The 24109-nt window shown below is 55.6% G+C and overlaps 6 protein-coding genes across 6 annotated transcripts; 2 read left to right on the top strand and 4 right to left on the bottom strand.

Annotated features, from left to right (window-relative positions):
* Nucleotides 1-3689: 3689 nt before the first annotated feature.
* On the bottom strand, nucleotides 3690-3914 carry UV8b_00918 (uncharacterized protein; the record flags this gene model as incomplete). The annotated part of the gene is made up of 1 exon (XM_043138416.1): nucleotides 3690-3914. One exon carries the CDS (start codon nucleotides 3912-3914, stop codon nucleotides 3690-3692), a length of 225 nt encoding a protein of 74 aa, XP_042994350.1.
* Nucleotides 3915-4607: 693 nt separating this feature from the next.
* UV8b_00917 (uncharacterized protein) lies at nucleotides 4608-7693 on the top strand (the record flags this gene model as incomplete). Its single annotated transcript, XM_043138415.1, has 3 exons — nucleotides 4608-4809; nucleotides 4891-7448; nucleotides 7550-7693. The coding sequence occupies 3 exons, from the start codon at nucleotides 4608-4610 to the stop codon at nucleotides 7691-7693; spliced, it is 2904 nt and encodes a 967-aa protein (XP_042994349.1).
* A 241-nt stretch (nucleotides 7694-7934) lies between these two features.
* Nucleotides 7935-8509, bottom strand: UV8b_00916 (uncharacterized protein; the record flags this gene model as incomplete). The annotated part of the gene is made up of 2 exons (XM_043138414.1): nucleotides 7935-8090; nucleotides 8402-8509. 2 exons carry the CDS (start codon nucleotides 8507-8509, stop codon nucleotides 7935-7937), a joined length of 264 nt encoding a protein of 87 aa, XP_042994348.1.
* An 832-nt stretch (nucleotides 8510-9341) lies between these two features.
* UV8b_00915 (uncharacterized protein) lies at nucleotides 9342-11174 on the top strand (the record flags this gene model as incomplete). The annotated part of the gene is made up of 3 exons (XM_043138413.1): nucleotides 9342-9363; nucleotides 9566-9861; nucleotides 9912-11174. 3 exons carry the CDS (start codon nucleotides 9342-9344, stop codon nucleotides 11172-11174), a joined length of 1581 nt encoding a protein of 526 aa, XP_042994347.1.
* A 633-nt stretch (nucleotides 11175-11807) lies between these two features.
* Nucleotides 11808-13398, bottom strand: UV8b_00914 (uncharacterized protein; the record flags this gene model as incomplete). The annotated part of the gene is made up of 2 exons (XM_043138412.1): nucleotides 11808-12988; nucleotides 13131-13398. 2 exons carry the CDS (start codon nucleotides 13396-13398, stop codon nucleotides 11808-11810), a joined length of 1449 nt encoding a protein of 482 aa, XP_042994346.1.
* A 1400-nt stretch (nucleotides 13399-14798) lies between these two features.
* UV8b_00913 (uncharacterized protein) lies at nucleotides 14799-21104 on the bottom strand (the record flags this gene model as incomplete). Its single annotated transcript, XM_043138411.1, has 1 exon — nucleotides 14799-21104. One exon carries the CDS (start codon nucleotides 21102-21104, stop codon nucleotides 14799-14801), a length of 6306 nt encoding a protein of 2101 aa, XP_042994345.1.
* Between the last annotated feature and the right edge of the window lie 3005 nt (nucleotides 21105-24109).

The following is a 24109-nucleotide window of genomic DNA, read 5'->3' as shown; positions in this document are numbered from 1 at the left end:
ACTGCTCCATCTGGTTCAGCAACCGTGCAATCCAAGGATTCGGGCGTCCCGATTCACTTGGCGTTCAACATGTTGAGGGGCCGGAATGTTTTGGTGCGGTGGCATGCGGTGGCATGCGGTGGCATGCGGTGGTGTGCCGTCACAGCACGCCGGGGGAGGCGGCCCGCGAACAATGGCGGCCAGTTGGGCCATCAGGAAGTACTCGGTAGCACTAGACGCTTTTGAGTCTCTGATGGGGGGATCCCCGTGCCGGCTTCCCAAGGATTCAAGTCGTAGCGGCAGCCTTGGGTAGACAGACGAGCACGGTTCGGGATTCCCTCATGGTGGCTGGCTTCCTTCACATGACTCGGAAGGGGCCCGGGCCCGTGCGATGCAATGCATACTGTAGTATCTCGGGAAGTGGGGAGAAAGCCCATTCAATTCAGTACCTGGGCTTAGTCGAGGGCAACCTTCTATTCTCGTTTCGGCATAGGCGTTATATATTAAGGTTTTGGGCCCCTTGTTTTGCTAGCGGCCATCTCCTGCTCGCTCGTCCGCACTTTTTCCCCTGTTGTGATTGGCTCCTTCGGGAGCCTCGAACTCGCTTGTCTGGACTCTGCTTCACGTTTCAGGTCGGGTCCCTCAGTGGGCACAGCACAGATCTAGCCCAGCATGTGGCGATGGATGGATGGCGTGGGCAGGAGGGCTGGAACTCATGCGACAGCCAGGACTCAGACGAGCGGGCGGCGTTTCCGCAGAAGACGAGAAGACGAGAAACGTCGAAGGCGAGGAGGCGAGGAGACGAGGAGACGAGGACCGAGATGATGGCGGGCATCGACACAAGGAAAGGCCAGGAGGGGCAGGCACGTCATGGAGTTTGGGGTCGAATTTCCCAACCCCGGCAGGCCCCAGGCAGCCCGGTACCGCCTAGGTACCTGCCCTGCCCTACTTAAGGAAGGTACCTAGGTAGTAAGGACTTCTTGTCTGTCTGTACCTCTTAGGTATCTAAGGTACCGCGGTGCGCAGTGGATCAAAATGCTCTTGTGGCTGCTGACAAAGCAACAGGCCTCGTTTCGTTTCAAAGTCCCCACCGCAACAAGGGGAAGCAACGAACGAACGACGTCATTCTGCGTCCCCAAGGTTCCCTGCATTGAGTTCGCTGTTGACAGACAGCTCCCTTGTCACGGCAGGTGCTGGCACTAGCAGCTCCTCCTACTGCAGGTAGGACCCAGGGCTCTCTTCCTTCCCCAAGTGCCTCGCTGTGATTCTCCGATTCTCTCAGCCCTCTTCAAGGCCGGTCTGGCCTCTTCAAGGCAGGCCACTCCACTCAGAGTCTCGGACCGTCACAAAATCCTCAACTGCCAAACCACCCCCATGGCGGCGCTGGCGCAGCCCACACGGAAGAGGAAGCCATTTTAGGCTTGACTTCCCGACTTCCCGACTCCCCGTCGACGGCATTCTCGATGGATGGATGGATGGGCCGCAGCACCTTGCGACGGACCGTCACCTACTCACTCACCTACCCCCCCCCCTTCCCCACCCATACGGCCCACCACCGCGGTTGCAAACGTTCACGTCGTCCCGTCCTCTGTCGTCCCGTTCTCTGTCGTCCCGTCCTCTATCGTCCTGTCCTGTCCTCTGTCTCCCAAGGAAAGAGGGAGGGAGGGGCATGGAGGGTATCAGATCCGCTTCAGTTGTCTTCACCTTGCGCCCCCCCCCCCCCGTTCTCCACCTTCCCCTCCTCGCCCTGCTCCGTCCAACAGGTTAGTCGTCCCCACCTCCTCCTGGTCCGTGGCCTGTTGCTTCATACATTGAAAAGGCACGTTTAATATATTGGAACGGCATGATAAAATTCCTGCGTCGTTCGATTTGCTTCCTTTCGCCTGATCCGGGCGTCGGGTTGGTTATCCTACAGATTCTGCACCGTCAGCCTCGACAGCCAGATGCGGATTTTGTGGACAAGAAGGAGGCAAGCCTGGCAAGGCATATGTGGTTAGCTAAATAAGCCGTCTGGTTTGCCCCGAACCTAGCACCAACGGCCTGGAAATCCCATCCACCTCGGCTTCAGCCCCCATACCGCCGCCGCATCTCAGCAAATCGAAGCTAATGATGTGACTGACTGCTAGATATGGACGGATCCACCGCATCCTGTTGTCCTGGACCGAACCTGCTCAAGCGCCTTGCTGACCTGGTGGGCCTGGGCGACCTTCCTACCTGGCTAAGGTTCCCGAAGCCAACCCGCCACAAGTTGCAACAGTGCCAACCAATGCCAACCAATGCCGACTAATGCCAGATGCTTCAACCCCACCCCCCCCCCCCTCCCCCCCTCGACTGGACAGGCAGACCATGAGTGAGGGAGCGGGTGTGGTGGGCACACCGTGCGTGATGGGTTCCATGGCGGGCACTGGGGAGCGTCGCATGGCATCCTGACGATGTGGCTTTGGAAGCTCTGTGTCTGGGGTAGGGGGGGCGCCCTGGCCGGGCCCAAAATCAAGCACAGCGCCGGTATAAGGCCGACACGAGTCAACCTCCTGTCGGTTCACCATGTCCTTGTTCCACCCTCTGGAAACCTTGTTTGACCGTGACACCGCCGAGCCAGACAATGATTCTTCAACCCTTCTATCGATTCATCGTCTGTAGATTCAGCAGCCCCATGCATGAACACGCAGCGGACGAGTGAGGCGAGTGGCTGGACACGCTGCGACATGAGAGGGGGGTGTGGAAAAGAACAAGGGGGAAAGGAAAAATGCTGGAGTCGGGGACCACACCACCCCCTCTCCCCCGGTCCCTCTCTCTCCCACTTCGGGGCGATGCTGCGGTGCTGGGTGGACAGGCTCAGGCTGCATCTGCAGCTTCTTGTTGCTGCTGTCGCAAGACGAGCTCCATCAAGTCATTTGCTGCGGCGAGCACCAAGTGGTCGCCGCATTTTCAGCGTACCAAAAGGTCCCAACACCCACGTTGCTTCCCCCAAACCCCCCGATGGCGGGTGCGTTGAAAAGCGTGGGTCTTGCTTTTAAACTCCCCCGGTCAGACATATGCTTTGCGCGTCGTACCTCGGGCGGGACTTTGAACCAGGGCGTCAAGCATCCAAACTTCCAAAGCTCCAACCGCACCACTTGGCATCCAACGTTGCAGGCATTCGTCGCCCCAAGCCCATGTGGTTCAGTTACAACTTGAGGCACGCCGCACGCCGCACGCCTCATGGCCCACGGCCCACGGCCTATAGGCTCATGGCATGGCTGCTCCTCCCTGGCCACTGACTCCTCTCTGTCTGGCATCGAGACTGGAGTCTGGACCCCAACTTCCCAAGGTATCAACAAGACGGAGATAAACTTCGCCAGTGCCCGCCGCCTCCACATCTGCTATGCTACTTGGGTCGGCCTTGTCAGCTTGGCCTTGTCAGCTTGGCCTTGCCAGTCTAACCTGCCGGTTCGGCCATGGCCCATGGCGTTGTGCTTGGAAACATTAGCATGCGTGTAGGTAGGTGTAGGAAGGGGAATTTATCTACCTTTTAGATTGCACTGGGTTCAGGATGTCGTGGTTGGAGCTTTGGTAGTGGGTGTAAAGAATCAAACCCCAGTCGCTCATGCTCTTGCGGCATGCCTCTCGTTCCCGGCTCACTGTTCCCTGCACTAGACCCAATGAAGCTCGATCACAAGCTCTTTTATCAAGGCACACTTCTCTTTTTTAACTCGTGTGTCTTGCCAGTTTCAGTAGCCTTTGCTGGGGGGAAACCAAAGAGTTGTCGACTCTATTCCACTCATCAGCCAGGTTGCTGTAGCCATCTCATCCTTTCCGTGCATCAGCTTCGTCCGGATCTGCGCCTTGGTTCCTTGGTTCGCCTTTTCCACCTTGCGCAAAAAATCGAGTTCAGTTCTGACACCACTTGGGTCTTTGGTGTAACCACCAACCTTGACGAGATTTCGGGAAATCATTGCGAAGCAGCGTGCGCGATCCTTGACAACCCTAAAGCTGCGAGATTCAAAGTGACCACAGCAGCAAAGCAAAGACGGAACAAAGGGAAAAGAAAGAAGAGAGGCAGGAAGAAAGAGGGCACAAAGAAGAAAGGACAATATCAGCCGGAGGATAGTTCTTAAACTCGACCCGTTTGCTTGGTTTTGAATAGAGAACCGGGGGGCCTCGCATGAGTTAGGGGAAACACCTAGAGAAGGAAAAAAAAAAATTCGTTGCTTACCTCGTTGCGAAGCGAGCCACTTGCAGCGGTAGCGGTATCCTTTCCAGCCTGGAATCTGATTTGCCTCTACGACGCCTGGAGCATTGGCACAAATCTGTACCAGCCATCAGACAATTCTGACGGCGGGAATACAAAGAACCCAGACATGTTGTCTAATCCGTTGCATCGGTACTCGCCCTACGACACTACGTCTTCGTCTCCGGCCCTTCACGGCTCTCTCTCAGCGACTCATCACGGACAACAACAACAGCAGCAGCAGCAGCAGCAACAACAACAACAACAGCAACAGCAACAGCAACAGCAACAGCAACAGCAACAGCAACAACAACAGCAACAACATCGTCATCACCATCATGGAAACAATAGCATGTCCTTTGCGCCGCCATTTTACCAAGATTCGCACTACAACATACATCCTGTCCAGCAACACCACATGGGCAGTTCTCAACCCAGAGAGGCTGCGCCCCTGGATCGTCCAGGTCATCACCACAAGCAGCGCGTACGACAATTGGGGTCCTCGGGGAAGGCATCGGGGACTGCCGGGCCTGTGCGAAGAAGGATAAGCCGAGCATGCGACCAGTGTAACCAACTGCGAACGAAATGCGATGGTAAACATCCCTGTGCACACTGCGTGGGTAAGTTTTGGTTCTGCTCGCCACCACTTGGTCTTCTCCTGGGAGAGTCACATGTTGACGGTTTGGATGTTCCTGTCGCAGAATATGGACTCGGCTGCGAGTATATGCGTGAGAAGAAGAAACGAGGCAAAGCGTCTCGGAAGGATCTCGCGGAAAGAGCTGCGGCGCAAGCTGCGGCTGCTGCCTCGAGCCTGTCTGGAGACATATCCGACGGCAAGGAATCCAGCAACTCGCCAGCCACCGAGGACAGAACGGATGGGCTCATGGGAAACGCTCGGAGCGAGTCCATGTCGAGCAACGGCCTCGGCGCTGTGCACGACAGCAGTTTGGGCGGTACCGCTTCCATGGACCCGTCCGAATTCGCCTCGGTACAATCAGCCACGACGCCGAGCCAGTTCAGCGACCTTGCCGACCACGCTCACATGCAACAGCAGCATTCCTTGCACATGACGCCGGACGGGATAAGCGACGGCCGGCCCATGGGCATGGGAGCCTACGGCAACCTTTCCACAAGCTACGATCGGCAGAGCCTCAACAGCGATGACCTCCTGGGTGGCAGCAACCCGGGGTACGGACATGCTGCCCACCAAGGCAGCGTGCACGGTTATCCAGACATGTCGTTTGGAATACTGGACGGGCAAAGCCCGAGCGATTTCAACCATGGCGGCGGCGGCGGCGGCGTCGGCTTCCGGCTGGCCAACGCCCCTCTCGGAGGCTATCAAATGGCGGCTTCTGCCTCGTCCAACTCGGCATGGGGCGGCGTGGCCGTTCCTGCGCAACCCCAACACGGCCAATTTCAAACGCCGGTGCAGCAGCGCCCCAATTACGGCCAAAACGCGTTGCGGTATCCTGTTCTGCAGCCTCTACTACCCTACCTCTCCAGCATTGTGCCAATCCCCCTTGCCTGTGATTTGATTGATTTCTACTTTGCATCATCCTCGTCGCCCGCTGATCTGCATCCCACGTCGCCGTACATTCTGGCATCCGTCTTTCGAAGACGGGCATTCCTGCATCCGACGAGACCGAGAAAATGCCAGCCCGCCCTTCTCGCCAGCATGCTGTGGGTAGCTGCTCAGACAAGCGAGGCTCCCCTGCTCACAAGCGTCCCCTCGGCTCGCGGCCAAATCTGTCAAAAGCTGCTGGAGCTGACGATTGGGCTGCTCAAGCCGCTGCTGCACAGCTCTCCCGAAACGGCTTGCGCAAACCCGGATCAAGACGTGACGGCGGCGGCGGCGGCTGCCGCTCTCGGAGGTCTGGGCTCGGCACTTCCTGGCCCTCTCAGCATAGACACTGCTCTTGCCGGGGAATCCGACGTTTTGGGAGCCTCGTGTCAGCTGGACGACCTCGTGACGTACATCCACCTAGCCACGGTTGTGTCGGCCAGTGAATACAAGGGCGCCAGCCTGAGGTGGTGGAACGTGACCTGGTCCCTGGCTCGCGAGCTCAGGCTGGGCCGCGAGCTGGCTCCGAGCGAGCCTCGTCCGAGCTTTGACCCGAGCGAGACGGAGGCTGATGGCATGGACGGACATGACATACTCCGGAACAGCCCTGGGTACGTTACGGAAGAGACGAGAGAAGAACGACGGCGGGTCTGGTGGTTGTTGTACGTGGTGGATCGACACCTAGCTCTTTGCTACAACCGGCCCTTGTCCCTGCTGGATGTGGAGTGCGCGCGCCTTCGACAACCGCTCGACGATGCTGCGTGGCAAAGCGGATGTTTCGGTTTCGGTTTCGATTTCGTTCACGGTCACGGTCACGGTCACGGTCAAGGTATCGGTCCCCATTCGCTTTCCCTTTCACTTTCCCGTTCCCGCCCAGCAGGCTCGGGAATGCTGGGCATCGTTTCCAAAAACCAAGAGGCTGCCAAGGGTCCAGGGTTCGGCCCACAGTTCGAATGCCGGGACGACTGCATCTTTGGGTATTTCCTGCCGCTCATGACCATCCTTGGCGAGATAGTCGACTTGCACCACGCAAGAAACCACCCAAGATTCGGATCGGCCTTTCGAGCTTCCGGCGAATGCGGCCGCCGGGCATCAAGAATCCGGCAGCACCTCGAGTCGTACGAGGAGTCCCTCAAGCGGCTGGAGTTGAGGAAGGCTGCTCAGGCTGCTCAGGCTGCTGAGGGCGCGGATGGCGGGACGGAAGACACGGCCGTGCTCGAGGTCGGGGGCCTACATGCGGACGCTGCGCAGCGAGGAGCCGTCGAGGCAACCAGCAGCCCGTCCGCGCACTCTGTCCACACAGCCTCGAGCCGCATAACAGAGACCGAGGCGCGGGCCCGGGCCGTCTCGGCGTACGGCACCCACGTCATGCACGTCCTTCACATCCTGCTCGAGGGCAAGTGGGATCCGCTGAATCTCCTCGACGACCAAGACTTGTGGATCTCGTCGCCCGAGTTCGTCACTGCGTCTGGACACGCCGTGGCCGCTGCCGAAGCCGTCGGCCAGATTCTCGAGTACGACGCCGGGCTGGAGCTGATGCCCTTCTTCTTCGGGGCCTATCTTCTGCATGGATCCTTCCTGCTGCTGCTGATGGCTGACAAGTTGCAAGCCGAGGCGTCGCCGAACGTGGTTCGAGCGTGCGAGACCATTGTTCGGGCTCACGAGGCATGCGTCGTCACGCTGAGTACCGAGTACCAGGTAAGGAAGGGAACCGGAATCCCAACCACAGCCGCCTCCCCCCTCCTCCTCAGTCGGCTGCTGCAGGCAAAGTTACTAATCATCTCGGGGGGCCGAACAAGCGCAAGTTTAGCAAGGTCATGCGAGGTGCTCTGGCACTAGTCCGAGGACGCGTCCCTGAGGACATGGGCGAGCAGCTGCAACGCCGACGAGAGCTGCTTGGGCTGTATCGCTGGACAGGAGACGGCACAGGCCTAGCCCTGTGACGGCAATCTCCCTGTTTTTGGCTCTTTTATTTCTGCTTTTCCTTCTTTTCCTTCTTCTTCTTCGCCTTCTTCTTCTCTTCTGATTCTCCTCTTCTTCGTCGTCTTCTTCTTTGCCTTCTTCTTCTCTTCTGATTCTCTTCTTCGTCGTCTTCTTCTTTGTCTTCTTCTCTTCTGAATTCTCCTTTTTCTTCTTTTCCTTCTTCTTCGTCGTCTTCTTCTTCTCCCTCTTCTTCTCCTTCTTCTACTTTTCCTTCTTCTTCTCCGTCTTCTTCTCCTTCTTCTTCTTTTCCTTCTTCTTCGTCGTCTTCTTCTTCTCCCTCTTCTTCTCCTTGCCGTTGCTGTTGTCGTTTCTTTCCTTGTACGATGAGATGTGGCGGACAATGATCCGAGCTAAAAACTACGCATGTCATGATGGAGGCTGGGCTTCTCACCTTGTATTGTAGGGGCACGACTTCATGTTCCTCTCGGATGCTTCATAGCGTAAATAGAGCCATTGGCATGGGGCTTGGGGCAAAGAGGTGGTGGGGCTTTGTTGAATTTCAATCTTGGTTTCACGGTTGATTCGGCTCAGCACATGTTCTGTTCGGCCTGACGGGTGACTGATTACGACCAAAACAAGCCCGAAGCCAGGCCCCATCCCGGCTTCATTTTCTCGAGTCACGATGTTTCCAGCCACCCATCTTCTTTTGGTCCCGCTTTGCTCTTTACGTTCCCGGCGTGGTGCTCGTTCCTCGTTAAGCCCTGGATCTCTGCTCCATCTTGGCTCTTTGTGCCTGGAACCAGACGTCGCGGATTCCCCAGGACATGGACGGACATGGACATGGAAGACGCTTCTCCCCAACGCTAGAGTCCTACGTGGGACGCAACGTTGCCGGCGTGTGCAGACCTCCTTGCGCAGGAGGGTGCTGAGCAGCGTCCGCCGTGGCGATTTGTGACTTGGCGAATGTTTTTCTGACGAGCACGTTGGGCTTGCCCGGCACCAGCACAGCATCATCATGGTGAGATGCGTCCAGGCCGCACACGCCCGTTCCTTGAATAGCATCCAGGCCCTCTGTGCCCGTTTGCCGCGCTCAGCCTCCTTTCCTTCCCCATCAGCTCGCCCATACAAACGAGCCCTCTTCTTCCTCCACCCGCCACCCGCCACCAGCCCTTCCGACCTTCCGCCCAAGACAACTCCTCCCGCCCTCGACGTTGATCAACATCCCCCCCCCCCGCTCTTCCACCCCCAGCGCCAGCCTGAATCAACGGGGCCATACGTCCTCCCTCATACCCATCACCGTGCTGGCAAGAAAGCGCTGCACGGAGGGCAAAAGGATAACACACTCAACGTCGCCGGTGGGGGAAAAAGGGGGTGGGTAACGAGACACCCCGGCCTTCCCGGACTTTGCTTTGATTCATTGCCCCCCTCCCCAACAGGCCAAGTAGGACACGGGACGAAGTTGGGACGGCGTGTATCCAACAATTCACGCACGCAATCATTGGGCCTCTGCGCAGAGCAAGCTAGGCAGCCCTTTTTCCAGGGCGCGTCACGCGGCCGCGCTGGGCGGCGGGCAGCTCGCCACGGGTATGAATCCATGTGTTTCCTGCGGTTGTGTTTTTTTTCCCATCTATTCAAGTGGCCCAGTGGCTTTTCTGGAAGGCGGGACGGATGGCGAAGCCGCCCCTCCCCGGTGCGTTGTCCCCCCCCAAACCCCCCTCCCTCTGGCATGCTGTCGTGCGGGTGATGATGTGTTTTGGGACGATGGTGACTGAATGGGGTTGGTGGATGGCGCGGTTCCACCGTCCGAAGCGTCTCGGCCTTATGGACGGGCGAAATGGAGAGGAGAGCGTCGACTATTAAAGGCGGCGGGACTGACTCGTCTTGAAGGTTAGAGTGGCGACGCCTTCTTAATCTCACTCGAGGCGGAATCGGCATCGGCATCGTCATCGGCATCGTCGTCGGCATCAGCGTCAGCAACAGCGTCGGCATCAGCATCAGCAACAGCATCAGCAACAGCATCGGCAACAGCATCAGCAACAGCGTCGGCATCAGCATCAGCATCAGCAACAGCGTCGGCATCGGCGTCGATACCACCCCCAAGCTTTTCTGTTTCTTCATCCTCCGCCTCCTACCTGAATCATCTCGCGCCGCCAAGACATGGCTGGAGGCTACGGCTTGCCTGACGGCGGTGACACTGGCAGCGCCCGGGTCCGCCGCGACCGCCTCGCTCGCCGTCAGACCGCCATGGGCAGGGAGGACCTTCATCACGGCCTGGTCGGCGGGCAGCCTGCTCCTGACAGCAGCGGCCTCTGCCTGCTGCACGCGGGCGTTCCGCCGCACATGGCCGGCCGCCAGTCGTCGGCCTCTGGAGGGCTTTTCCTGCCCCAGGCTCTGGACGCCGTCGACAGCAGCCTCCACGGCGGCAGCTTCAGCCCGGGCCAGAACCGCATCGTCTCCAACGGCCTCGCGTTCCCCAGCGTGCTGCAGACCCTGCCCGGGGGGTACCAAGCTCGCCGTGACCCGTACAACCACCAGCCAGATCCCGTCGTCCATCATCACTACACCAGCAACAACTCCCACCAGCCGCAGCCGCAGCCGCAGCCGCAGCCGCAGCCGCAGCCGCACCAGAGTGGTGGTAAACTGCCCTCGCGCAGCGTCAATGTCGGCCCTTCCCATCTTCTGTTCCAGGGCTACAGTCTGGAGCAGCTCAAGATCCGCATCGGCGGCCTATCGGACCCCCACGAGCTTCAGAAAACCCATAAGCGCGTCATGAGGGCGCTGCAGCGGCCGATGATTGACCCCCCCGTCCTCCCCGAGAACACCATCGGCGAAATGGATCCGAAGCAGGTGTTTCCAGACTACGTCAAGCTGGCCGACGACGCTTCGCGCGAGGAGCGCGCCGCCGCAGAGATCATCAACAACCGCATCGCCGCCGAGTCGCAACGGGTGGACCGTGAGCGCAACAACGAGGCCGCCAAGAGAAGCCGCAGGCTCAAGAGCGAGAACCTGGACAACGCCAACCAGAGGCTGGTGGACAACGCCTTCCACATAGCCTGGCTCGAGGCCGTGGTCAGTTCCCTGGGCGGCATGCCCGAGACCTACTACACCATCGACAGCGCCATCGTGCAGAGCATCCGCCACGCCATCGCCCAGAGGCGAGACGCCTGCTACGAGCAGCGCAGGAAGGACAGGACCAAGAAGGAGACCAAGAAGCGCAGCCAGCGCCACAAAAACCGCACTCGTCAGAAGCGAGACCTCAACCAGCGGGCCGCCCGCCAGTACGCCGAGGCGGCTCAGGCGCAGGCCTTGTCTGCCGGTGCGCATCTTGCCGGATCGCCCCCTGCTGATGCGGCTTCGGCTTCGGCTTCGGCTCCGGCTCCGCCTTGCGCTCGTCCTGCCGCAAGTCTTGATGGCGGCACAGCTGCCGAGCACGAGCAGCTGGGTCCGAGCGAGACTTTTATCTATCTCGAGTCGGACCCCGACTGGGGGCCTGGAGAATAACGCGCAAAACTGACTGAGAGTTTCATCGGGGGGAGGGGGGAATGCACGAGGTGGGTTGTTGGTTTGTATGGAGTTGCGTTGGCGTGAGTTTGCTTGGCCGAGGCGCATTCAAAGCGGGTTTATCGGAAGGGGCGGGAATCCAACCCTTATATCGTCCTTGTCGTTGCTGTCTTTGTTCTTTCTTGTTTCGTCCCATTGCTGGCAAGGTCGGAGAGAGGAACAACCAGACGTCTTCATGCTCTCCAGATCAAAACGTTGGTGTGCTCACAGATGGGGGACGCAAGAATCGATTCAAGTTTGCATAGATGTGATTTTCTAGAATTCATGTAGCTTCGTGCGACAAGGCTTTGCGATCAGACTTGAATTTCCTTGCATCAGGAAAAGGGGGCAGTGAGCTGTCTTTGTGCGCAAGGTCTTGCAACCGGCACCCATCTGGACGGTCATTGAACTGGCAGCATACGCCAAGCACCTCACATCCAAGATGACACGGTTGGTTGCGTTTGCCCGTCGTCGTCGTCCTTGTCGTCGCCATCGTCGTCGTCCTTGTCGTCGTCGTCGTCGTCGTATTCATTCTCCTCCTCGTTGGTGCTGTTCGTCCACAAGGCTCCTGGCCCAAACCCGTTCCATCACGCCTCATCGTCTAGAATGCACCAGCCTTCCCTTGACCCAAACCTTCTTGGTGTTGCGATCATCTCCATTGTACAGCCACTTGGCGATTCTCTCATCCCACGTCTCCCATCCAAACACATCCACGTTGCCCGCATCCACCCAGTCGCCTGCACCCTCACCGGCCCGAGTTCCGTCATCGCCCACGACTCCTAACCCAATCAGCTGAGCGTCCAGCTGCTTTCCGACCTGGAAGCTGCCGACTTTGTCGCCCAGCCCGAGACAGAGCGCTCCTCCCCTCGTGGCCAGATACAGCACCTCCTCAACCGTAAGCTTGCTCCTTTCGCGGAGCTCTTCGTCTTCTATCTGCATGGCCAGATGACGGCTCACCAGGGCAGCCTGTCGAGCGGCTTCCAGAACCGACGGGGAATACCCACCGCTCATATCCGTGCCCAAACCGACCTCTATCCCCTTTTCCCACATCCAGCGGACGCGGGCTTCGCCGCTTGTCAAGCAGGAGTTGCTGCAGGGGCAGTGGGAAATCTTGGATTGACGCTGCGCAATCAGGCGGCCCTCGTCCTCGGTCAAGTGGACTGCATGTGCGACAACCGTCTTGGCAGTGAGCAAGCCGTGGGCATCGTAAACGGCAGCGTAAGATGGGGCGTCGGGGTACATGTCCTTTACAAGCTGCAGCTCGCCCTTGTTCTCGGAGATGTGTGTTTGCACGGGAAGATGCAACTCCCTGTGCAGCTTGGCCAGCCCATTCATCGAGTTCCCGGAGCATGACGGTGCGAAGCGCGGCGTGAGAATAGGGGAAACCAGGTCGTAACCGGGATCGATTTTGCTCACGTGCGCGACACATTCCTGGGTCGCGTGCAAGGAGCTCTCGGGAGATGCGTCTCGGTAGTAGCTGGGGCAAAGGTCCTCTCTGTCCATGCAGACTCGGCCCACGAATGCGCGCTGGCCGATGGAGAGACACAAGTCGGCGAGAAGATTGGTGGCAGCAACGTCAATAGTGGCATAGTACGTTGCGGTAGTGGTGCCGTGAGACAGAGTCCGTCGAACACACGCCGTGTAGACCTTGCGAGCTTTGGACAGGTCCGAGAGGCTAGCTTCGAGCGGGAATGTGTATTTCTCAAGCCAATCCAGCAGGGTGGATTTGCCAAAGATGCCTACGTTGGGGTACTGGGAGGCGTGCACATGGGTGTCTATGCGTTGGATGCTTGTCAGTCGGAGCCATGTCGATGAAGGACGATGCAAAGCGCGACGCGACGCTCAAGGCACTTGAGACACTTGCTGACCATGACCAGCCAGCGCATGGGTAATATCGGACAAAAGTCGTAAACCTACCCACGAATCCAGGGAAGAAAAACTGGCCCTCCTCACACCGAACGACATCAACCTCGTTTACGTCCCAGCCCATGTCCCTCAACGCCTTGTCCTTGGCGGCGTCCGCAGAGTGGTCATCCTTGGCAAGGGCAACAATGGTGCCATCCTTGTCCACGGCCACAGCCGCATTGTGCAAGTACTCCAGTTGAGCGCGAGACTTGCTGTGTATAAAAGTCCCCAGGAGGATTTTGGACATTCGAGATGCAGGGGCGCGTTTGGTGAGAGCCATGGCTTTTTCCTTTGCCGCGGCGGTTGGTACACAGTCAAAGGGAAAGAAAGAGGAAAAAATGAATAAATAAACAAATAAATAAAGAGTGAGAAAAGAGAAGAGAAACAGTTACTTTGTGGATGCAAAAGCAAGATGCAACTGGGCCGGCAAATTTTCTAGGTCGTCACACTCATCCTGTTCTGTGTGTCTGTTTATGGTAATTACTGGCCATTGGCATCTGGCTGAGTGAGCGGCAAAGGGAGCGGCAAAGAGAGCGGCAAAGAGAGCGGCAAAGAGAGCGGCAAAGTGAGCAGTGGCCACCACGGCGTCTGATTAAAGACTGATCCGCTGGTCCAGTTCCAACGAAGCTTCCTGCCACGAAGAGAGAGGCAGCGGACACGGGAGGGATGAGGAAAAAGATGAAGGTGAACTCCAATTCAAGTCGGGAAAAAAGGTTTACCGAGCACGGAAACCCGAGAGCCGCGTGGGCCCCACTTTATTATGCAGCCGAGTCCAGCAATTGGAGGACCTTCTTTGCCCCACCTCTTCATCTTTCGGCTTGCCGCGGGAGATGAATTGACTTCTTGCTTGTTGCAAGGGATGGCTGGGATTATCGGTGGGTTGGATACGCCACTCAGCCACTGCAACCGTGCATGTACCCCCTTAGGGATGGCCATGTACCCCTAGTCCCACTGTGAATAGCTTGTTATAGCGAGTCTCGGGCAGCCAGGCTCGCTCGTTACAGTCTGGAATCATGATGCAATAGTTATCGCGTTTTCCCTGTGCATTCTGACAACTATAAATAAGCATGTAAAAAACCCACCTCTCGGAGCCAAGTTATCGTTCCTCTTGTGCATTTTATACTCCGTAGGATCATCATGTTGATGGATCTGCAGTCCTACTCGTGCTCTTTCTCCCTCTTCTCCGACTTTCGTCTTGATACACAAGCACAAGCACAAGCACCCTTTCTCCCCGACGACAGAAGGACAACAGTGCCGTTCCATTCCATTGCCCAGAGTAAAAAAGCATATCGCACGTCTATCAATTATTTGGATTGCAAAACGTCCTCCTCGACTCCTCTGTCTGACAACCGCACCCAAGAAAATACATGAGAAAAAAGTTCCGCATTGCAACTCGTGATACCTTCGTTTCCGCACTCATTCCCACTTGAGCTCTCGACGATTGACGCCATCCCTGTCGTCTTGGCAGAGAAGGACAACTAGGAACCTTGGCGGATTTCTAACGTCTATACTATGCATCTTACTTCTGTTTCCCTTTGCTAATGAGTCTCTTCCCAGTCATTGGCCTTCTAAAGCCTTCTCCTTTTTCTTCAATTCTCCTCTTCATTTAGTTCCCCACCCAACTCCCCCCCTTTTTTTTTCTTAGCTTCTTATTTTTGTGCTTGCCCGTACTTCATTAGTCTAGGCGGCAGCCCCTGGTCCGTCATAGCCCACACTTGATGAACTGTCGCTCAGAACCTTGTCATCCTCCTGATTGTATCGATCCCAGTTGGCTAAAACGGCCCCAATCTTTGGCGAGTTTGTCAATCTGTATACATCCTCAAAGTACTCCTTTGTCAGCTCAAAGGGCCTGGCGGTGACGTTCGGGATATATTTCCCCACGAGTTTGGAAGGATCAATCGTCGTCTTGTTGATCTTCTTGAGCAGGAAGGATCGGAACGGCTTGACGCCTGATCGTAAAAAGGTCGAGTGGAATGGTACGTCGATTCCTCGCAAGGGGATTGTGGCAAAGCCCCGTTCCAGCTCCAGCGGCAAGGGTTTCTTCAGCGTCTTCTCGGCACATCCGCTGATAATCTCGCGGAGAGCCTCCTTGGCCTCTTCAATGTTGCTTCGCATCTCCTCAATATCAATTTGCTTCATCTTGAGGAAGTTGGTAACCCCAGCCAACGTGTCCAGAGCTCGCAAGTCACCAGCACATACGTACTGCATGTTGGCAATGTTGTAGTTGACAATCTCCAACAACCAACCAGTCTCCTCGGAGATGTTGTTGACCACAAATTGCAGAGCCTCTTCGTTGAAAGTCTTGGAAATACGGCTGGGGTTCACCGCGCACATCGAGTAGTTGGATCGACCGGCGGCATCACGCTCCACAGCCACCTGCATGGTCAAACCACGATAGAAAACGACCGACACCAACGACTCAATCGGCATGACGTCGGCCAAGGCAGCTAGGGCCGAATACTCGCCCAGGGAGTGACCGGCAAAAGTGTTGTCGCGAGGTACCAGACCCTTGGACTTCATGTCCTCGAAGCTGGCCTTCTCCATGAGCGTCAGTGCTGGCTGCGTGAACTGAGTCGCCGAGAGCAGACCCGTCGGCGACCGGTAAGTGTAGGACGTGGTGTGTTCATCAATCTCTTTGAAGATGCGTTCCGATTTTATGGATCCATCTGCGGCCACCGTTTCAAAGGTCATGGCCATGTAGTTTTGCCGAATGGCCTTGCCACGAGGACCACCAAAGTGAATCGTGAGCTCCTTGGGATTGTTCTTGACAATGTTGGTAATAGAGAAGCCGTAGTTGTCGAGGAGATACTTGTCGGCCCGGTCCCACACATCCTTGGCGACAGGACTGCTGGCATACAGTTCCATGCCCATACCTTGCTCCTGAGAACCCTGACCGGTGAAAACGTAGGCTGTGACTGGCTGTTCTACTTCGGCCTCACCGAGCAGCACCTTTTCTTCAGTCTCGGCGTTGCTGACCTCCACCTTGATGATCTTGCGGCCAGCAACCATACCGACGTGCTGCAGCTGGACCTGTATCGCGTCATGAGGCAGAACCATGCCTACAAATGTGGCTTGGAAACTGCGGACGCGGCCAATATCGTTCTCCGCAGCCCAAGTCTCAACCAGGCTCCGGACAGAGGCACTGGAATACATGCCGTGGGTGATGGTGCCCGGGAGGTTGGCGTAGGTAGAGAACACCCGAGACACATGGATAGGGTTGTAATCGCCAGACACGCGAGCATACGTCTCGTTGGAGGCAGGCGCACGGAGCTGCAGAGGAGTCTTGCCGCTCAAGGGGATAGGGTTCTCGAACAGGATCGGTTGATCCAGAGGAGAGCCGTTCCGTTCCAGATAGTCAATGACCGGATTGCCGTGCGACTCGCCAGCCTCGTAGTCGACGCTAGCAACCTGGATCACCTCCTTGGTCGGCAACTCCAGCAGCACTTGGCCACGGGTCTCGATGCTGCTGAAAACATTCCTGTTCTTGTAACGAACAAGAGATTGGAGCTTGAAAGTCAAGGTCTGTCCGAGAAGATCGATGTCATTGGGGACCTCATCAATGGCGAACCACTGCTTTGAGCGCAAGACGGCGACGTCCCTGGTGGTGGCTAGGTGTACCTGAACAGGAGTCTCAATCTTGCGCTGAAACGTGTTCTCGTAGTCGGTGTACTTGCCGCGGTAGAGAAACTGTGAAGTGACCTCCATGACAGGTTTGCCATCCCGGACGATCGTGCCACAAACCTCGACCATTTTGCCGGCCTCTTGGTTGATGACGGCGTTAACTTGGGCAGTGGTGAACACCTCGTCACCCTTCTTGAGAGGCTCAGCGCCAGGAATCATGCGGAACTGGTTGGATAGATGCACCAGCTTGAGGAGATCACCGTCAATGGTTCGGGGAAATATGGGCTTCGTGATGGCCTTCCAGCCCACGACAATGGCAAAATCCATGGGGGCGTTGACGACCTTTCCGGGTCGGTCGACAAAAGCCTCTACAGTGTTTCCAACTGCATGAATAAAGTCATTAATAGCTTCGCCGGTGATTGTAGTGCGCCCGCCGTCAAAGGTGCTGGTGATGATGGCATCAAGATCTAGGGGCTCATCGCCGAACCACGCCTTCCAGTAAAACTCTTTGATACGGTCGTTGCGGTCCTCCATGACTTCCCGAATGGGAGCGTACCCTGCCTCGGGATGGTAGGTAAACTTCAAGGGAAGTGCGGCCGGCTTTCCGAGCGCAGTCGTATCCTTGATCATGTTGACAAGGATCTCGTTTTTGCCCACAAGCTTGACCTCGATGACGTCAACGTAGTGGTTGTGTCGAGGCTGCTCCTTGACGACGATACTCGTCTTGGCCGGGTCATTAGGATACTGGATTTCAACAAACAGTCCGCGAGCAGGAGCAAAAATGCGCTTCAAGGGATTCGTCTGGAACTTCTGGCCCTGCACAATGACATCCGAATTGAGCAGAGCATGACGCCAGTTACGCTTGGGGCCTGCAAGTAGAGCCAGCCAGGACTCGAGAGATGGCAACGCGGCGCCCGCAGCAGAGGAGAGACGGTAAGTGTTCTTATGGGTATCATAGGCAACCGTGAGGCCGTCCATATCCAGAGGAATCTCGGATTCGACGAGTTTACCACCGAAATACTCGATTGTAGGGATAGACGTCTCGTCGTCGTCATACAAATCACGAGTAAGATACTTGATATGAGACTCATGAATGCCGTCAAGGATGTCCTTGATAGGCTCGTCAACGACAGTGGAGTATTTGACGGCAGCGGGACCCTGGAGAATACAAGTCCGGCCAACATCCTGACCAATGACAGCGTCCAGGTCCTCGGATTGCCAGAGAGAGTCCTTCTTGAAAAAGAACTCAAAGTTGTCGTCGAGGGACGGGATGAAGGTGACAGGCTTCTGCGCAGGCCTCAAGCAGAGCAGCAAGAAATGTTGTACATCTTGTGCATTGATGATCTGAGTCTCGGCTTCGGGATAGTGAGAAAGAATTCTGTCAACCGCGGAGTAGGGCTCATGGAGATCTGAGTAGTTCTGCAGAAGAGAAGGCTTGCCGGCGCTGCTGGTAAATCTCTCCTCAACGCGGTGGATAAAGTCGCCTGTAAGAGTAATGAATGTAGGATCAATCCACCGCTGCTGGTGCTTGACGTAGAGAAGCTGGACCAGGCGGCGAACCACCTCAGCATACGTCATGTCTTCGAGGTCCACAGCCTTGCCCTCCTTGTTGCAGCCAAACCAGACCTTTTGGCAGTCGTCGTTGAGGCGCTTGATGATGTAGTCACGATTCTTCTTCAGCTCCGCGACACGCTTCTCCTTGGGGAGACTGAAAATCTTTTGGTCCATCTCGGCCCAAAAGCGCACACCCCTTGTTGCCAACTTATGAATGGGCTCACCCATTTCAGAACGAACAGTGATGACACCACCAGCCGGGCCCTTGTAGGTCTTCTCCCACTCGCTGTCATCTAGTCCGGGAGCATCAATGATGGCTTTCTTGGCATCCCTACTCGTATGGGCTTCCTTGGCTACCATCATGCGACTGCCGAACAAGCAGCCATCAAACGGCATAGGAGGGTAGCCGTACTTCTTGGACCACTGTCCGGTGATGTAAGGGTACGTGTCGTCAGCTCCACCAAAACCACTACCAGCAACCAGAATAATGTTCTCCTGACGACGAATGCGACCATACATTTGCAGGATTGGTTGATGGAAGTCCTCAAAGGAATGATGACCGCCGCCACGGCCGCCAGTCCACTGCAACAGAATCGGGAAGTTGGGATTGGCCTTGGCAACGTTGATGACGGCCTGGATGGCTTCAATCGAGCCAGGCTTAAAGGCGATATGCTTGAGACCGAGCGTCTCAATATACTCCTGGGCAACCTCTATGGAAGGAACACCAGCACCGATTGTCAGACCTTCAATTGGCACACCTTCGGCACGCAGCTTGCCAATCAGGGGGATTTGCCAGGCCATGGCACGAGGATTGACGTAAATCAAATTGACAGTGATACCGCGCCCCGCAGGAATCGCCTTTTCAATTTTCGTGAGAGCTTCAGTCATCCTGCCGCCGGCGAAATAGCCGCCACCAGCAAGTTCGATATGGTAGCCAGCATTCATCGTGGCAGCGACAAAGTCCCATGGTACAGTAGCTGGAGTCATGCCGGCGACAACAATGGGCGGCAATCCTAGCAAGCGGCTCATTTTCGTATCCACGTATGTGCGACCGCTGGACGTCTTTACCAGGCGAGGCCCGAATTCCTTGACCCAGTCGTTGGCGTATCGAACCGCGTTCTCTTCGTCTCTATCAAAGAGCTCAGGCTTGTAGCCAACCTCGTTTACCGTGCCATCTATGGTACCAGCCAAGATGACGCGAACCCCAGTTCCTTCTTTATTACGGCTGGTCAAGGTCCCCAATCCAGAAACGCCTCCGGGGCCAAAGTCAAGGATATGAGTGGCATCGGGGAAAACTGTAGCCTTCTCCCAATTGACGGGAGCACGGGTAATCAGGCGGACAAGAGCTGGCACGACGTTGCCCTTGATCTCGGTACGCAGATCCTTGCCAGTGTTTGTATCAAAAACAGGGATTCCTAGGTCACGAGTATCAATGCAGATGTCTTTGAGATCCGCATCGATGGTGTCAGTAGCCTCGGCGAGATATTTGCTGTGGAAGGGAGCTGTAATTGGCAAGAAACGATTGACGAAGCGAACCTTGCGCTCAGTGTATGGGATACGAGTCTGATCCAAACCAGTGGGAGCCTTGACTTTGCGCAGCTGGGAGTTTAGACCGTAGAGGGACGTCGGAGGGCCTGTAACTACCAAGTTTCGCGGGCTGTTGATGAGTGAGATGCTGATATGTCGATGAGAAGGCAAGTACTGGTTTGTAGCATCAATGTGCTTCTGAACTTCTTGCTGAGATAAGTCCCGGATACTCAACATTGGAGTAGGGTTTCCCTCACCGTGCTCCATGGATTCGCGGAGCATGGTCGGCGTCAAGGATGTAGCGGGGAAAGCTTGCTGGCTTCTGGTACCAACCCAGAACAGGATGGAGAGGGTAGAGCGGACAATCTCACGCCACGATTCCCAAGAATCGGCAGCCGCGGTAGCTGTGGCCATGACGATACCTTGGGAGTGACCGGTGGTGCCGCTGATGCGCTCCCGCAGAATGCCGGGATGAATGCCCAAGACCTTGCAGGTAACCTCGTAATGGGCCATTTGAACCAGACCTATCAGAGGAAAACTGACTGGTGCGGAGATGAGATAATCGATATCAGGTGTGGATTCGGCATGTTGCAACCAGTTCATGATGTCCAGGCCTTTGGGGAACATTTTTTCGGCACTGGGGTTGTTGGACAGAGTCTGCAAGAGCTCCGCCGATGATGTGATCAGCTCACCAACGAAGCCTGAGTAGGTTTTGAAGACTTGGCGAAGCTCGTCGAAATATTCCTCAATGTTGCCTTGACCGCCGAATATGGTGTAAATATCGGCAGATCCATCGTCAGCAGCTCGCAATAATGCAGACTGGTGAGGTTTGATGGGTCGATTGGAGACGGCGCGGGCCATGTAGTAACATCGAATGACTTCGAGCTTTTTCGACTCAATGCCCGGTAGGGCAGCTGCAATAGCGTGGGCCTCGTTGCCTCGCAAGAAGGCTCTCTCGAACTCGTTGAGAACGAGTTTGAGTACTTCTTCATACGAACCCGACGCATCGTCCTCTCCCTCTTCCACTTCTCGGGCAACGAAACCCAAGTAGCGGGCTACTAACTCGGCAATTGATGAAGGTTCGTCATCCTGAGCAAGCTCATCTGTGGCAGGAGGCAGGCTTGCAATGAATCTGTCTTTGATCTGGGAGGCGTGAAAGTGAAGATTGGTGGGGACGAGGAAAGAGGTTTCGAGGGTGCCATGGGTCAGGGTCAACGACCGGAGAGAGGCACTAGACCTAGGAGTCGAAATGCCTGTTTGCGGGCCAGTTCCTGTACCGTACATGATGATTTATTCGCTAATAGGGTATGCGCAGGAAGGCTTGAATGAGGTTGTCGAGCGGTTCTGTGGGAGCACGTTGTAAGCCTCACACTTTGTTGATCGACGGCTCTTTACCGGAAACATGGTTGAGGAATCGGTCGCGTACGCAGTTTTGCGACTCGGCTTTGCGAATGAGGAGGACATACCTAGAGTGAATCAAACACCGGGAGGAAAAGTGCAGCCCTGCATCCGTCGCTCGTTCAAGTTATGATGCACTTGTTTCATCAATCTATTGACCAAGGGCGCAATGCTCGACAAGCTTGGTCCGGGATGGCGACCGAGTTTTCCGAGACTGTCACATACAAGGGATTGAGCGGAGACGGGAAGCTTCGGAGCAGGTGTGCAGCAATTAATAAGAGGATGCCGGCAAACACCTAGGATGGGCTCAAATTGAAGCGTGATTGAGGGGATAAGCAGAACAGAGAGAGGATAGTGACCAGAGGAGTTGACAATGGAGAAGATCGAAGGGGTCGGAATCGGACGAGGGCTTGGGAGCTATAGGAGGCGTTGAAAGGAGTCAATCCGATGCGGATGCGTACATGTATCAAGCGCTGGACTCTGGAACACCAGATCCAGTTCCTGTTCCCAACGTATGAACGAGGTATGGGTCTGGTGCGGCCTGGGGATGAATTTCTGAGCTGCTGGTTGCTTGTTGGCAAAGCACCACCAAGTGGTACGTACCGCTCGTCACCGTTACAGGGGGTGGCAACTTGGCGGTCCTGCAAGTGTGCGTGGTCCGCAAGCCTGGTATTAAAAAAAAAAAAATCCTGGGGGCCCTAAACATGGAAGGGACCTAGATCCCTAGTTGACAAAATGTCTGGCTCTGATTGGATACAGGACTAGACATGCAGTACGGGAAGCGGAGAGTGCATATAAAGCGCTGCAAGTCAACGCAGCAGCCCCGGCCGGGGGGATTGGGGGGTGGGGGATGGGGGGTGGCACGCCAAAAATTTTTTAGTTCTGTTGGGGATACACTCGTAAGACTCGTAACCACCACACCACGGGTCGTCGACACCACCACCACAGCGACCACACCATTTGACTGACGTCGAATTCCGTACCTAGGTTGGTACTTCGTGCCAGGACAACTCCTCCGTAGCATTACGAAGACGCCCCTGGCCCCCTGACAACCACATTTCGCTGCGGCGTGCTCAAGTACCTGAGGTCTGGTACCTACCTCGGAAGCAATCCATTGATGGATGGCAAAAGGGGTATGTAGAAGGCTCGGCCGCGCCAACGGCCCAGTGCAGTGAAGTGGAGAGTTGAAGTATCGGTACATGGCGACTTGCCCTGACTTTGAACGCTATTGTTACATTGGGTAAGTACCTCCTACCTGTCAACTGCCTTTTAATGCGCTGGTCAATTTGACAGACCACATGCAACTTGGTGCCACCCACCACCCACCGTAGGCTGTCGGTCCATTCGTTATCAAATGTTGAGACGCGGCTGCGCGAACATGATGTGCGGACTTAGTATGCGACTTATCCCCATAGAGCACTGAGCTTGAATGCAGTACGGTGCAGTACGGTGCGGTACGGTTTGGACAGAGCGTTGCTTCCCCAAACACGAACATGATGGGGCATCTGATGTTGCTTTAAAAAGTGCAAAGCAAAGGTAAAAAGGGGAAAGAAGAGGGTTTTGAGGGGTTTTTGCTTTTCGTCACTAGACCAGACCGCATACAGAGTAGAGTAGTCTTCTCCACACGGGCCCCCTTCTCAATTAATGGGCCAAGGGCCATAATCCCCGTCCTAGTGTCTCATAAAAAGGACCTCAAAAGGCAAAAGATTCCCACCACCCAAAAATACCCCAGATAGGTTCCTAAGTAGGTACCTACCTTACCCAGGCAGTAGAGACAGTTAGGGATTTTATTCAAGTAACCAGACCTGTTGCTCCGTATTTCAGGAATGATAAGTGCTCGTCGATTACTTTTAAGTGAGCGCCCCGTCTGAATTATTGCATTCATACGGAGTAGTTCGGCCAACAAAGGTCAACGTTGTTCTGCAGTCCACTCCCTACGCGACCGTTGACGCAATGCAATGCCTGCTGCCCTATGTGGAAGTGATGATGCGTTTACTCCAGGAGTGACTCGGCCAAGATGCCGACGACCGAGCACAAAGACAATCTCTGAACGGATACATGTTAGTCCAGTTAGCACCTAGTTCTGAGAAGACACTATGCCCGCGAGCCTTATAACCAGACTACTCCTAGTTATGCCGGGGTACAAAGCATAAAAATCTTGGATGAAAATCTACGGGCCATTCTCACTGACAGGAATTTATCATCTCGGTCCTCGGTTTGCGTCCTGAGATCTTTCTTTGTTCGAAATGACGTATACGGCTGCGTACCTCCTAATCCTCCCACCCACCACCTTTAGTGTAGTAGGTACCTAAGGTAGGTACCTTAGGTAAGGAGGTAGGTAAGAGGTAGGTGCCTAGGTACCTGCTTACGCACACAATCAGCCGGCATTGAAATGTCAGCTCCATCGTGCGTAAGGTGATACTGCATCATTGCGTAATCTGCTATTTCATTTGATCTTTGCCGCTCAATTCTGCATTTCCGTCGTGTCCACGTCCAGTTCTTCGACGTCTACAATCTCTAGACGCCACAGTATCAACCAGTGCACTTGTGTGCTGCAGTGGCTGTTCGATGATAGGTGTACCCCTCATCCCCTGGCTAGCAAGCTCGCTAGTTCAATTCCTAGCCGTCCTCATCCGCATAGCATGCATGCAAGGACGGCCAGGGTCTCTTGCCAATTCGTCTGAATAAACCGTACCCATGTACTCCGCATTAAGGGGCACTGGAGCAATAGGGAATTATTGCGCTCGACCGGGACTAAGTGATGCATAGAATTCACATTTCGTCCAAAGACACAAAAAAAAAAAAAAAAAAAAACCGATGCCAAGTACCTAACTTATCCTACTTTCTCAGCATATAGGGCTTTTTCCCCCTGATGGTTTTTGTCCGTAACC

This window comes from Ustilaginoidea virens, chromosome 1, assembly GCF_000687475.1.
Source record: "Ustilaginoidea virens chromosome 1, complete sequence".
Lineage (NCBI taxonomy): Eukaryota > Fungi > Ascomycota > Sordariomycetes > Hypocreales > Clavicipitaceae > Ustilaginoidea > Ustilaginoidea virens.
This window is presented reverse-complemented; position numbering and strand designations above follow the sequence as displayed.